At 35.7% G+C, this 14,271-nt stretch overlaps 2 protein-coding genes across 2 annotated transcripts in view; one reads left to right on the top strand and one right to left on the bottom strand.

The window, feature by feature from the left end:
• Window positions 1-14,271, top strand: part of LOC143052249 (uncharacterized) — a 38,308-nt gene that overhangs the window by 5,485 nt on the left and 18,552 nt on the right. The window contains exons 5-7 of the mRNA XM_076225237.1: window positions 5,398-5,454; window positions 6,212-6,328; window positions 7,203-7,404. Coding sequence (XP_076081352.1) covers window positions 5,398-5,454; window positions 6,212-6,328; window positions 7,203-7,404 — 376 coding nt within the window. The remainder of the gene's footprint in view (window positions 1-5,397; window positions 5,455-6,211; window positions 6,329-7,202; window positions 7,405-14,271) is intronic.
• On the bottom strand, window positions 9,727-13,961 carry LOC143052250 (uncharacterized). Its single transcript, XM_076225238.1, has 2 exons — window positions 12,129-13,961; window positions 9,727-9,760 (listed from the first exon to the last, which is right to left on the bottom strand). Exon 1 carries the CDS (start codon window positions 13,819-13,821, stop codon window positions 12,142-12,144), a length of 1,680 nt encoding a protein of 559 aa, XP_076081353.1. The 5' UTR covers window positions 13,822-13,961; the 3' UTR covers window positions 9,727-9,760; window positions 12,129-12,141.

Below are 14,271 nucleotides of genomic sequence, written 5' to 3'. Positions count from 1 at the left end.
GAATGTATATTAACACATGTTATATAAGTTACTCCTTTATATCAAGAATAAATCACCAAATATGCATTAATTCCAGATTTCACTTATTGCCTAAAATTATGTTCGGCAATAGGATGAATAATCATCATAAGATTTCAGGTAATAAGCTTAATGCCTGAAAATTTCAGGCAATAACTTAATGCCTAGGCGTTAGCTTATTGCCTAGGATTTAAGCTTAATGCCTAATTTCACTTATTGATGCTAACATATATATATATAAGAGATTCAAATTATATCAAGGACTCCCTGCCCTCAGTCTTAGTGACTTTTTTTAAAAAGGAGCCTAATTTGCAAGTGTCCTGTTTTGTTTTAGGATTGAGGATATGTTTTAATTTATCTATACACCTGGAAAAAAGTATTGCAACACCTTGATTTTTTAAAATTTGAAAAATCAGCCTCTTTTTTTTTAGCTCACCTGGCCCGAAGGGCCAAGTGAGCTTTTCTCACCACTTGGCGTCCGTCGTCCGTCGTCGTCCGGCGTCGTCCGTCGTCGTCCGTCGTCGTCGTCGTTAACAATTTACATTTTGAACTTCTTCTAGAGAACCACTGAATGGAATGGAACCAAACATGGCATGAATGTTCCTTATGAGGTGCTGACCAAGTGTTGTTACTTTGTAGCCGATCCATCATCCAAGATGGCCGCCAGCGGGGGACTTAGTTTAACATAGGATGCTATGGGAAATGCATACAAATGACTTCTTTTAGAGAACCACTCAATGGAATGAAACCAAACATGGCATGAATGTTCCTTATGAGGTGCTGACCAAGTGTTGTTACTTTGTTGCCGATCCATCATCCAAGATGGCCGCCAGCCGGGGACTTAGTTTAACATAGGACCCTATGGGAAATGCATAAAAATGACTTCTTTTAGAGAACCACTGAATGGAATAAAACCAAACATAGCATGAATGTTCCTTATGGGGTGCTGACCAAGTGTTGTTACTTTGTAGCCGATCCATCATCCAAGATGGCCACCAGCTGGGGACTTAGTTTAACATAGGACCCTATGGGAAATGCATACAAATCACTTCTTCTAGTGAACCACTGAATGGAATGAAACCAAACATGGCATGAATGTTCCTTATGTGGTGCTGACCAAGTGTTGTTACTTTGTAGCCGATCCATCATCCAAGATGGCCGCCAGCGTGGGACTTAGTTTAACATAGGACCCTATGGGAAATGCATACAAATGACTTCTTTTAGAGAACCACTGAATGGAATGAAATCAAACATGGCATGAATGTTCCTAATGTGGTGCTGACCAAGTGTTGTTACTTTGTAGCCGATCCATTATCCAAGATTGCCGCCAGCGGGGGACTTAGTTTAACATAGGACCCTATGGGAAATGCATACAAATGACTTCTTTTAGAGAACCACTGAATGGAATAAAACCAAACATTGCATGAATGTTCCTTATGAGGTGCTGACCAAGTGTTGTTACTTTGTAGCCGATCCATCATCCAAGATGGCCGCCAGCAGGGGACTTAGTTTAACATTGGACCCTATGGGAAATGCATACAAATGACTTCTTTTAGAGAACCACTGAATGGAATAAAACCAAACATGGCATGAATGTTCCTTATGAGGTGCTTACCAAGTGTTGTTACATTGTAGCTGATCCGTCATCCAAGATGGCCGCCAGTGGGGGACTTTTGAATGAAATTAAACATGTTCCTTTCCTTATAAATGAGGTTGTGTTGTCACTTTTAGTCAAATTTTATATTTTTTTATATGATTTCAAAAACCCAAGTAGAATCAGGTGAGCGATACAGGCTCTTGAGAGCCTCTAGTTATGGAATATAATAAAATATGTGTATAATATTATTGAAACATAGTTCACGATAACATTGGCATTGAAACGAACAAAAAATGTTTAAAAAAAAAAGATTTATATAACCACAATTTCAATAACAAAATGAAGTGTTTTTTGTACAAAAAAACGCATTTGACAAGTTTCACTGTAGTCGAACTTTACAATGTCGGACATTTCAAAATTAATCTTCAGATGACTGTTCACATCATGGTTGATCGTTATACGCCAAAGAATAAGTACTTTGTGCGCAGCCTCCATTCAAACGGATAACCGCATCTTAACGTCTTCTGATTCCTGCCATAAATCGACTAATTTGTTGCTAAGGTAGCAGCAACCATTTCTGATGAAGGGAATTGTTTATTTCATGTTGTGTTTGAACTGGGGTGTCCTTTCGCTCACTTTCCGCCCAATAGTGTCCCATATAAGCTCAATATGGTTCAAAGCCGGGCTACGATCGGGCCAAGGAAGATGAACCAAATTCCATTTGAACATTGGATCTTCCTCCACGATGCTAATTTCCAACTTTGGCGAGCTCTGCACTACATTGGATACGGAAAACTGTAAGTCTGCTCGTTAGCAAAGGTCTCCGAAATGGTATTATTGCACTGTAACCAGAAGCGATGAGTTGATCTCGAACAGTTCTTGTTAAAAGGCTCTTGTATGGCCACCACTCTCATTTTAGGATTGTCTTGTATGCAATGGGTTTCCTTCTGACCAACCTTCATTATGCTTGATTTTCTCTAGCAAATGGAATAGGGGGTCTTCATTATCTCAGAAGGTCTTTTACAGCGTTTATTGCCTGATTTTTATTCTCAAAACGACTTCAGTGGCATGGTGATGACCAACAACGTGTGCAGTTGTTACAGCGACAGCCCTGCTTCTCTTATGCTGATAATCTGCCATCTTGCTGCAGTTAAGAGTTGTCAAGGACCCATTATAAGGTGTCAATCACATAATTTTAAAAACTTGGTTATTTAAAGTGCTGAAAACAATGAGGATCAAAACATCTTTTTTGCTGTTTACGGGTACAGTAGCTGCATGTGCAGATAAAAACTTATCGAGTCGATATTTATTGATTAAACTCAGGTGATACTTAAATAATGTTTAACTAGTTCTATTTTACCAAATTATATCACAAAAAAATAATGAGTGTTTTTTTTAATTCAATTTCAATTTGGTGTTGCAATACTTTTTTCCAGGTGTATATATCATTTAAGTTATTGTATTTATTTTCATTTAAAAATTCTTTTCTTAATTGTTCATTAAATTCTTTTCTTAATTGTTCATTAAATTCTTTTCTTAATTGTTCATTAAATTCTTTTCTTAATTGTTCATAATTTATTTTAATGGGGCTTAAATTAAAATATTGTTTGTTTGCAGTTTACCGACCGACCCTTGAAAATCCTCCCGACTGTGAAAATTTTATTGCTTTAAATTTGAAGAAATTTTTTTTAATACTTCTATTGACGCGATCCGGAACTTTGGGTCCTTTCCGGTAAAGATTTAAAGTCTGGGTCAATTACGCATTTCAAGTTTGGTTTTTCTTAGCTTCCCGTCAAGCGTTCATGTGACCATTTAATGATAAAGCACATGGAAATTGTTTACAGGTATCCATGAAGTCACGGAGGAGTACTTTACGCTGTCGTCTCGTATCAATTTTAAGACAGATAACAAACAAAAAAGTGTATTAGTAAACTGTTTATACAGATTCAGGCACATGTAATGATGTGTGATGATATCATTGACGATGATGCAGCGGATATTCATAACTGACACGATAACCATTCTGTCTCAAACAAATCGGGTACAGAATCTATGGATCCTGACTTAAAGGAACAAATTTCAGTGGTTAAATAATTCGATAGCAGCTTGAAGTATGGCATATTTTCTACAAATCCTTGTGAAGACGACATGAAGACACGAAGATGAAACAACTCCCCCGCGACTTAAATCTTCATGGATATCTGTAAACAGGCCTGTACGCAGGAAGGGCTCATTTGAAATGTTAATGGATATAGATCATGCCAAATCAATAAGAAGCAACCCTAACTACACAAAGATGTAGAGATAATGAATGGTTAGCTTGAAAAATAAATATACTCTCTCTAATCCTCAATCCTCAATCTTAATTAAGGCCTGTTGGCACGAATTGTCCCAAGGTGCGGTTTTCCTCTCTGGTGCGTTTTCCTCGACGTATTTTCTTCTCTGTGCTTTAAATGTGGTATGCACTGGTTAAGATTGGGATTGAGGAACAGCAGTATTAAATCTGCCCGTTCTGTCAATGTAATGTGCCACTGTTTGTAATTTGGCTTTTGTTTCTTCTGTGTTCTCGCCGTCCAGTCTCGTTAGCATAGTAGCTAAATTCAAGTTTCTGATCCCGACCTCTTTGGATATTTGGTGTAGCATGTCTTCTCGTTCGTTTTCATAGCAGGGACTCTCCAGAAGGAAATGTTGAGGCGTTTCAGGTGCTCCACAGTTGCATGACTCTATGGCGTTGGTTTGGCCTACTCGGTTCTTGTAGTAATTCAGTTCTGTATAGCAGTTCTCTATATTAAATCTATCTTCGATTGCAATGAGTATGCTCCTTTAGGATAAGGGGGGGGGGGGGGGGGGGCTGCCCCACTCATTGCAATTATTCTCTTTCTTACAATATTAAATATACCCAAACTGTGTGGCATGTGTGAATTCAATTAAAACATGTCCTTAGGAGCTACATATGCTGCCAATTTTTTTTATGCATTAAAAACATTTCAGTACAGACCATTTACTTTTAATGGGGTGCTATGGATTTCACCCCAAACTTTAGATTTCTTTGGTTTTCAATAAAGCCTGGCAAAAATATAACCTTATCACATATAATCAAATATTGTTAGAAATATGAAAACAGTCGAATGTCTTAATACTTTTTTTTCAAGTTGCCTTTTTTCAATTGAGGAAGATTCAATGGTTATTTTTTTTTTATCAAAAATACACTCTTTAATACATTGTCTTATAAATCTTTAATATCTACATGTTTCTGATGAAAATACTTTACCCATGAAAACATTCTAGTCAAGAAGCATACATGTCTGAATATATTTCTTTAAAACAGTTCTAGTCATAATGACATTCCTTGTTTATAAGGGTTCCAGTATTTAATAATTATACCATATGTTATGTGATAATGACACTATGTTAAAGTTTCAGTTTTGGTTAAAAAGTTTTTTATCTGAAAATGCCTGTTCATTTGATGTTGGTTTTCAGCATGTCCAGTGTTTGTTGTTTTAAAATGTTGTTTTTTTCACAAGGAACTTGGTTTAGTGTAACTGCTTGTTTAAACTGTATTTTGGCTAATAAAATAAAAATATTTTTCCTACCTACCGACCCTTCAGTCTGAAGGTACAGTCGGAAAACTGCAAACAAACATATTTTTAAGGTTGGCCTGGAGGGAAATGCTACCTGATTTGGAAAACTGATAATAAGCGTTAAAGAATACACTATAGATAGCTATAGATATGAAATAAGTATGTTTATTATATTACATAAAATTGTTTGATTTTCTACAGACACCCCAGACACAGAAGAAAAAAGAATCACATAAAAGAAAAAAGTCAACATCAGGGGTAAGTGTCACTTTAAAAAATAGGTAGAAAATATGGACGAGATATATACTAAAAATTCATGTTACAGTCAACCATGATTTTTATTATGTCCCATTCATGGGCATTATGTTTTCTGGTCTGGGCGTCCGCCCGTTCGTTATTCAGTCCGTCTGTCTTGTTTCAGGTTCAAGTTTTTGGTCTAGGTAGTTTTTGATGAAGTTGAAGTCCAATCTACTTGAAACTTAGTACAGAGCTCCAGATAAGCTACGTATTTGCGTGATTCACAATACAAACAATTAAAAACCCAATGCAATTGCCCATTACAGGGTTCAATAACCCAATTAATTCAAAAGAAAACCCAATTATATGCCAAAAGTATGAGTTCTTAACGCTTTTATTCTCTTAGAATATATGGAATGGTCAAGAAACCGCACTTTACAGCATTAATTGAAAATTATCATTAATCATCATTCAGCCATTGATGAGCAAAACCCATACCATGCATCTTTGCGATAAAAGGTAAAACAGTTTTAATTAAGAAGCTAAGGGCCTTAGTAGTTTTCCAACTTCAATATGTTTTGTTTGTTTTTTGGTAAATCTGACAAAATTGTAAAACAATTCAAGCAAAAAACAAGAGGTTTATGAAGACTTGAGAAAAGAAATGGGGAATGTGTCAAAGCGACAACAACCCGACCATAGAGCAGACAACAGTCTTGAGTAATTTTCACATTATTATTTTGTGTTTTCTTGTTATGTTTCTACTTATCTCTTTATCTAGGGTAAACCAGCAAAGAAAGCAAGGAAAGATGAAGCTTCTGATGAAGAAGTTGCAGACGAGGAAGAAGAAGAAGAGGAGGACGATGAATCACCTGATAATGATGATGAAGGAGATGAGGTAACCACAGGTCGAAATTTGAGAGGTTCACAAAAGGGGGTTGTGTAAACAGACAATTGGTGTTTTATGATGAATTAAAAATTGAAAAAAAAACAACAATTCAATGAAACACAATGAATAATTAACTTCAATATAGATAAAAAAAAAATTATGAAATAAAAAATTTCAAATACATTGCAATAAATAACCCTTTACAACCCTCCTTTAAGGCAATTAAATATGGGATTTCGGGAAATAGTGAATGTAAATAATGTATCAGAATGAGAGGATTAATTGATGTGACACATATCCCCTTGAATTTTACTCACCTAACAACAAAGTTCTGACTTTACACTAAATGATATAACCTACTTTCAGAACCACTAAAATAAACAGTAGGCTTATATGACTTCATACACAAGTTTGCTTAAGACTCACTGACACTTGAATAAAAACAGTTTGATGGAGAATCAGCTCAACACAAGACCTTTTCATCTAAAATATAGAACAAGCATATAATTGCAGTCACAGACTCGGATATAAACAACAATGCTTTTATAGCTGACTATGCGGTATGGGATTTGCTCATTGTTGAAGGCCGTACAGTGACCAATAGTTGTTAATGATGTGTCATTTTGGTCTTTTGTGGATTGTCTCATTGTCAATCATACCACATCTTCTTTGTTATATGATGATGAAGGATTTAATGATCAGCTGTCTTTGATACTTGGGACTTATTTTTGGTGGTAATATTTGTTTATAAAAATGAGCTGTTTTCCTGTTTTCAGTATTTAAATGACAAATAAATGGTTCTCATATTAACAAAACACAAAATAAAATTGATTTGATTGGAGGGTGTAAATAAGGCAAAAATTGATAACCAATCTTCTTCCAGGACTTTGAAATGGATGAACCTGCAAAGAAAAGCAAAAAGAAAACACCAGGAAAGACAAATAAGACAAAAGCAAAGAAAAAATCAGTTGATTCAGATGAAAGTGATAAAGATGAAGTGGAGGAAGAAAAACCTATTGAAGAGAAACAAGAAAAGAAGAAAAAGAAAACACCAGCCAAACCAGCACAAAAACGACAAAGCAAAGGTAATAAATCAAGGATGTCACAATATATTAGGCAGATTTTACAGTATTGTGTTCTGTCTCCTACTTTCATGTTGCTAATGTGACGGAGACAAAAATTAGTAACGTTAGCGACATTTGGACATGTCACATGAGCAACAACATCTTTAAAAGTTAAAATGTATGCACACAGTGATGTTTAATATATGCCTGGAGTAATAAAATTGTACAGTCTGGTTTAGAATTTCTAAATATACAGAATGTCATTTGCAGGTGTACTTTATATCAAATGAATACACAAGAAACCAATTCGTAATAGTAACATTAGCAACATCTACTATCATGACATTATGTTTTGTTGCGAACGTCTTTTTGATGGACGGAATACATTTAAGGTCCTCTTGTAACGATATTACATACAACTTACCTTCTTTGCTTCCCCATCATGTGAAGGAACTGACTCCGAATCTATTTCTGCAAAGGGCGATATCGTAACTCCTATACAGGAGAGTTACAGATATAAATATATGTTGCTCACGTGACACTGATTTGGACGGAAACCTCGAACAGTAACGTTCGCAAAAAATAAAACAGCCAATGATATTGATTCCTCAAGTCCTTTGACCCCCTTACGTCATCCAAATTTAATATGATTGCTATTTTCAATTATTTATAAAACCCGGGATAAAAATAACTACAATGGGCTGTCTGAGAACTAACAAGAAAATTGCGATCGTGACATACCACAATGGACGGAAAAGACGTGACGTTAGCAACAATATTATTAAATTACCTTTTTTAGCCTTTACCAATAAAAATCTGCCTTAAAGTTATGATTAAAACACAAAAGAAGACTTTTTATTAAAATATAAGTCCATGTTATTAGGCTCCACTTATAAATAATACTTCAAAATTCCACTCCAAATAAGCTGGATGTCAGTAAAGTAGGTCATGATGTCTATTCCATGTCCAATATTTTGAAATTGAAAACCCTCTAATTCTAACATAAAACACAAACACAGAGTAATTTTTATTTTTATTTACTCAGAAAGACACATTTTATTCAATAACATAATGCATTACTCCATTACACAGTCTGTTTCACAGTTTCAGCAATTGCTTTTTTGATGGATACAAAAAACAATAATTCCTTCTTATTGTAAAATCTGCCATTATGATATGACAATGCTTATTAGTCCTCTCCAGACAAAGTCGAAGGGGACTGAATTTTAAAGGTTTGCACTCCCATCGATCAGTCCAGCAAATTGAGAATTTGTTTTCAAGTTCTAATTTTATGAATTATTTTTACTTACCAGTCAAGGAATATACATAAGGATTATCTCCCTTACAACGTTCTCATAACTCGCAACACCTGGATGATTTCAAACATCTATCTAACATTGATCATCCGGGTGAAGGCCTCCTCAGTTTATCGGCGGGAACAAAATATTCCCTATACCGAAAATTATTTATAACTGGGGAGGTGGTGGAAGAGCCTTGACTGGTAAGTAAAAATAATTCATAAAATTAGAACTTGAAAACAAATTCTCAATTTTATATCATATATATTTTTACTTACCAGTCAAGGAATATACATAAGGATTACTACTGATTTCAAAGCAGTCTGAACCTTAGGAGGAGTGTTATAAATAAATTATCTCACCTGAAGAGACTTTCTACAACACATCTAATAACAGAAAAACTTCTCTGTGATTCTTTGTCATTTCAACTTCATCATAAGTTCAAATGCAGTTCATAGTTAAAAACATATAAAATACTTCCACCATTTAAAATGCTTCCACCAATAACATTTTAATGAATAACCAAAAACATGCTGTGCAACTCGTCGAAAATATCAACTTAGTCTATTTTCTGTAACACATTTACATCTAATTCACGCAAATAAAATCTACTAAAAGTAGATTCTGAACTCCAATCTGCAGATTCTAAGATCGAATTGATAGATGCTCCTTTAAAGAATGCCCAAGTCGGACCAATATCTCTTGTAGAATGTGCATGTATTTTCCCTTTCCCTGAAGATTCAGAGTCAGAATAAGCCTGTTTAATAATCTGAACAATCCAATGTGAAATTGTCTGAGAGGTAACTGGCTTGTGAGGTTCACATACAGCTAAAAATAATTTCCCTCTTTGGTCCTGCTGTAATTTTTTTCGCAACGGTTTTTGTTTTATCTAAATATTGTAACAAACTTTTCCGTGGATCTAAAGAGGTATTCTCAGTGTATGTAGGTACGAAAATTTTTGCTCCAAAATGTTTCTCCCTATCCTGTTTGGCTAGGCCATGTCTTATAAACGTAATTCCTTTAGTCTGTATTCTCATGGAGCTTCATCCGTTCTTAGTGCCTGCAGATCGCTACATCTCCTGAAAGTAGTAATGCCAGTTAAGAATACAGTTTTTAAAGTCAAATCTTTTAAACTCATTTGTTCAACATTGTCAAAAGGACTATTTTCTAACATTCTTAATACTATGTGCAAATCCCATTCAGGTAATAGTTTTGCAACTGGAGGTCTTGTATTGAAAACACCTTTAATCAATCTAATTATTTTAGGATGTTGTCCAATTTGGAAATTATCTATAGGAGGTAATACTGTGGACAACATTGAGCGATATCCTGCAATCGTTCTGTATTGCAAACCACTATCAAATAAATATGATAAAAAATCAGCTATCTGACTTAAAGATATTTTATAGGGATCAATTTTCCTTGTACTACACCAGCTATTGAACCTTTTGAATTTTGAGCAGTAATCTTTTTGAGTCCCTTTCCGCCATGAGGCGGAGAGTAACTCTCTAACCCCTTTAGAAAAGCCTTCTGTTGTAAACCGTTCGTTGATAGAAGCCATGCAGTCAACTTGAAAACTTGTGGATTGGGATGATAAATCCGAGTTTTCGGTTGACATAACAATTCCGGAATAACTGGTATCCTGATGGGAACTGCTATCAATAATTGAAGCAGCTCCGGGTACCAATGTCTCTGTGGCCATTGGGGAGCTATCAACAAAATCTGACACTGGTACTGCCTCATATATTGCAAGACTTTTGGGATCAGACAGATTGGGGGATAAGCATAGGCATACATTCTCTCCCATGAAATTGTCAAAGCATCCAGAGCTAAAGCTTTCTGATGTGGGATCCATGAACAAAAAATTTCTGTCTGACGATTGTCTATTGAGGCAAATAAATCTATGAGAGGAGTCCCCCAAATTTGAAATAGATTTTGAACCACCAGTTTGTTCAGAGACCATTCCGTGTGTTGAATTTTGGTTCGACTGAGTTGGTCTGCTAAAATGTTCAATTTTCCCGTTATATGAGCAGCCTTCAATCGAATATTGTTTTGAATTGCTAGATTCCATAAATCCCATGTTTGGTAGCAAAGAGTGGGCGATTTCGTCCCCCCTTGTTTGTTTATACATTGGACCACTGTGGTATTGTCCGATCTTATCAGAACATATTGACCTTTCAACTGATTTAGGAAGTGTTTCAGCGTTAAAAACACTGCTTCCAATTCTAGGGAATTTATATGTTTCTTGCTCTGCATTTCTGACCATTCCCCTTGAAAAATTTGATTGTTCATAAAACCCCCATACCCGGTTTTGGAAGCATCTGTCGTTATTGTGACAGAAGTCTGAGCCAGTTGAAAATATTGGCCTCTCAGCGTGTTTGCTGAATTTTTCCACCAACTGAGATGTGATTTCAGATGTGGTGTAACTGGGATCTTTATGGACAGATCCTGACAACTTGGTCTCCAAAATGAGAGAAGATGTAGTTGAATAGGTCTCATGAACAAGCGTGCATTCGGAATTAACTCTATGCAAGATGCCATTATGCCTAGTAATTGTAGGAAGTGAAATGCTGACACTGCATTCCCTGATGAAAGAATTAATATTGCCATATTCAGTTTGTCTATTCTTTCCTGAGTTGGGCAAACAAGTCCCTTGTCCAAATGAAACTGCCCCCCTAGGTATATCAAGTTTTGAGTTGGTACTAGACTTGACTTTTCTCTGTTGATAAGAAAACCTAGTGACATTAGGAGATCGAGACATTTCTTCCGATCTTGATATAATTGATCCTTGTTTTGATTGACTACTAACCAGTCGTCTAGATAGACTGCTAGTCTCACATTTTGAGTTCTCAGAAAAGCCGCTACTACCGAAACCATTTTTGTAAAGACTCTCGGAGCAGAAGTTGGTCCGAAACAAAGAACTTTCCACTGATAACACTGGTTCTGAACAGAAAATCTGAGAAATTTGCGATGTTTCTGAAATATTGGAATGTGTAAATAAGCATCGCTTAGATCTAGAGAAATGGCCCAATCTCCTATTTTTACTAGATTTAATACTTTTGTGAGAGTGTCCATTTTGAAATGTATTTTCTTGAGATACCTGTTGAGGGGTCTGAGATTTATTACTGGTTTCATTGTCCCATTCTTTTTGGGGACTAGACAAAATGTACTGTAGAAACCTGTTGCTGCATCTTGCTGGCGAACAGGTTCTATAGCGTCTTTTTCTATAAGAGTATTTATTTCTTGGATTAAAATATCCGAGTCTTTTAAAGACACAGAGGTTTTCCGTATGCCTGTCCAAAATGGCATTTCTAGAAACTCTAGTTTGTAACCCTCTGTTATTACTGACAAGACCCATTGATCGTCTGTTATTTTTTCCCAATTGTCCCGAAAAAATCTTAGACGACCCCCAACTGGTATCTCGGCCTGATTCTGATAACTTATTACCTTCAACTCTGAGTCAGCTACTGTTTTTCTTTGGGATCCGAAAAGAATTCCAATTGCCACCTGCTTTCTTTTCTTTATCCTTTTTCCCAAAGTCATCAGCTTTATTGTCTTTCTGGAACTTCCTGGGAACAGATCTCACAGAAGATTTGTTATAATTAAAACCTGAGCGTTTATCAGCTGAATTAGCATTGTTATAATTAACATGAGTAGAACTATTATTAGAACTATATCTAGGAGCTTTATTTTGCCAATCTTGACGCACCTGAGTTGATTCAAACTTTCTCTTATTATTGTTTTTATACTCTGGTAAGAGATCGTCTAGTTGCTCACGTTGTTCTTTACGTTTCTCAAGTTTGTCTTCCAAACCTTTACCAAATACACCCTCATTCGAAAGAGGTAAATACAACACTTTAGCCTGTATATCTTTCAAGTTATTTAAACCAGACTCAGTAGCTGCAGCTTTCCTGCGTATCATATGGTTAAACGCCCCTGTGCGTCCTACCTGATCAAGAGACTTTGTCGAAATTGCAAACAAGTCCTTCACCATTTGACAAGTTTCATCACTTACATTTTCATTCTCAACTCTCTCTAATAAGGTTCCTAATGTTTGTTGCATATACAACACTGATATAATACCCATACGTGAAGCCACCTGCCCTTGATAGGCTAGATTTTCTATCTGTTTTAAAGGTTGAGTAACCAATTGCTTGTGTTTGTCCCATGACTTAACACTATTTGTACCATGAACAGTTCTTATCATTGGTTCTAATAAATCATCCAAACTGGGTACTTGTAAAAAGCTTTTAGATTTATCATTAACCGGAAAACAACTACGGTATTCATCTTTAAAAGCAGTAAGTTTCTCTGGATTTTTAGTTCTCCAGGAACGTTCTAGAATTCTAACCTGCGCTTCATCAATGATCAAGCCACCTGAATTATCAGAAGATTCTGAAGGAATATCTTCCTTGAAAAGCTTAGACAATAAATTTAAATTATCTGACTGCTTGTCTACAGTTTTATTGTTATTATTATCAATGTTACTTGTTTGTCTCTGATTTGACTGACTTTCAACATTGTTATTAAATATAGTAGGTTGAGTTTGTAGATATTGGCTAAATCTTTCAACATTTCTAGATTTATTGCCAGCCTGAGAATAAACACTAACAGGACTACCAAGGCCACGAGAATATTCATCCTCTGATGAACATAGACCAAGTAAATCAGCCTTTTCACGACTGTCTATATGAAGAGAAATTTCTGACCTATTGTCAAAATCAATATTTCTAATAATTCTAGGACTTCCCAAGTCCTCATCAAGATTTGCATTCAAAGAAATTACCGGTCTACGCTCCCCTGTACTTGGGACGTTATCCGAACTTTGTTCTCTCTGCGTGGCTAAACCACCAGATTGAGAATTCTCTGCAACAGTCGAACTACCTGTAGTAGCACATGACTTGTTCAAAACTGCAAATAGCATATCTATTTTCTTATCAAACCTGTCCTCCATGCTGGTTAACTTATTCTCAAGTTCAGCCGTCTTTGACACACGTTTCTTTTTCTTTGAAGAAGAGTCTTTTGTTGTCCTCGCCATTTTTTTCACGAGAAAATCACCCGTTGGCGTTTCACCTGCACTATCTGAATCTAAATTTTCAGCATTTGCGTCAGCAAGTGAGTGTCTATACTCTTCCGCCATCGTCCAATATGAACGGACGATAATATCAAACGTACATAAATAAAAATTTCAACGACGAGACTATAGTAGGAAGTCTCAAAGTGAGAACGTCTTATTTTGTTGCCGCCGAAAGATAAACTGAGGAGGCCTTCACCCGGATGATCAATGTTAGATAGATGTTTGAAATCATCCAGGTGTTGCGAGTTATGAGAACGTTGTAAGGGAGATAATCCTTATGTATATTCCTTGACTGGTAAGTAAAAATATATATGATATAAAATCAGTTTTCCACACTTTTTTCTTCATGCTTGAAGATATTGATTTGAGTTTTGGTTGATTGTTTAATCAAGCATTTGCAAGTATTGTTTCCCTGGAGATTATATAACCCAACCCCCTCTTCATGGTTCATTGACTTGGAAATTTTTACATAGTTTACAAGTTAATGTTTGTATTTAGGTTTGGGAACGACTT

Source organism: Mytilus galloprovincialis, chromosome 11, assembly GCF_965363235.1.
Source record: "Mytilus galloprovincialis chromosome 11, xbMytGall1.hap1.1, whole genome shotgun sequence".
In the NCBI taxonomy this organism is placed as follows: domain Eukaryota; kingdom Metazoa; phylum Mollusca; class Bivalvia; order Mytilida; family Mytilidae; genus Mytilus; species Mytilus galloprovincialis.
This window is presented reverse-complemented; position numbering and strand designations above follow the sequence as displayed.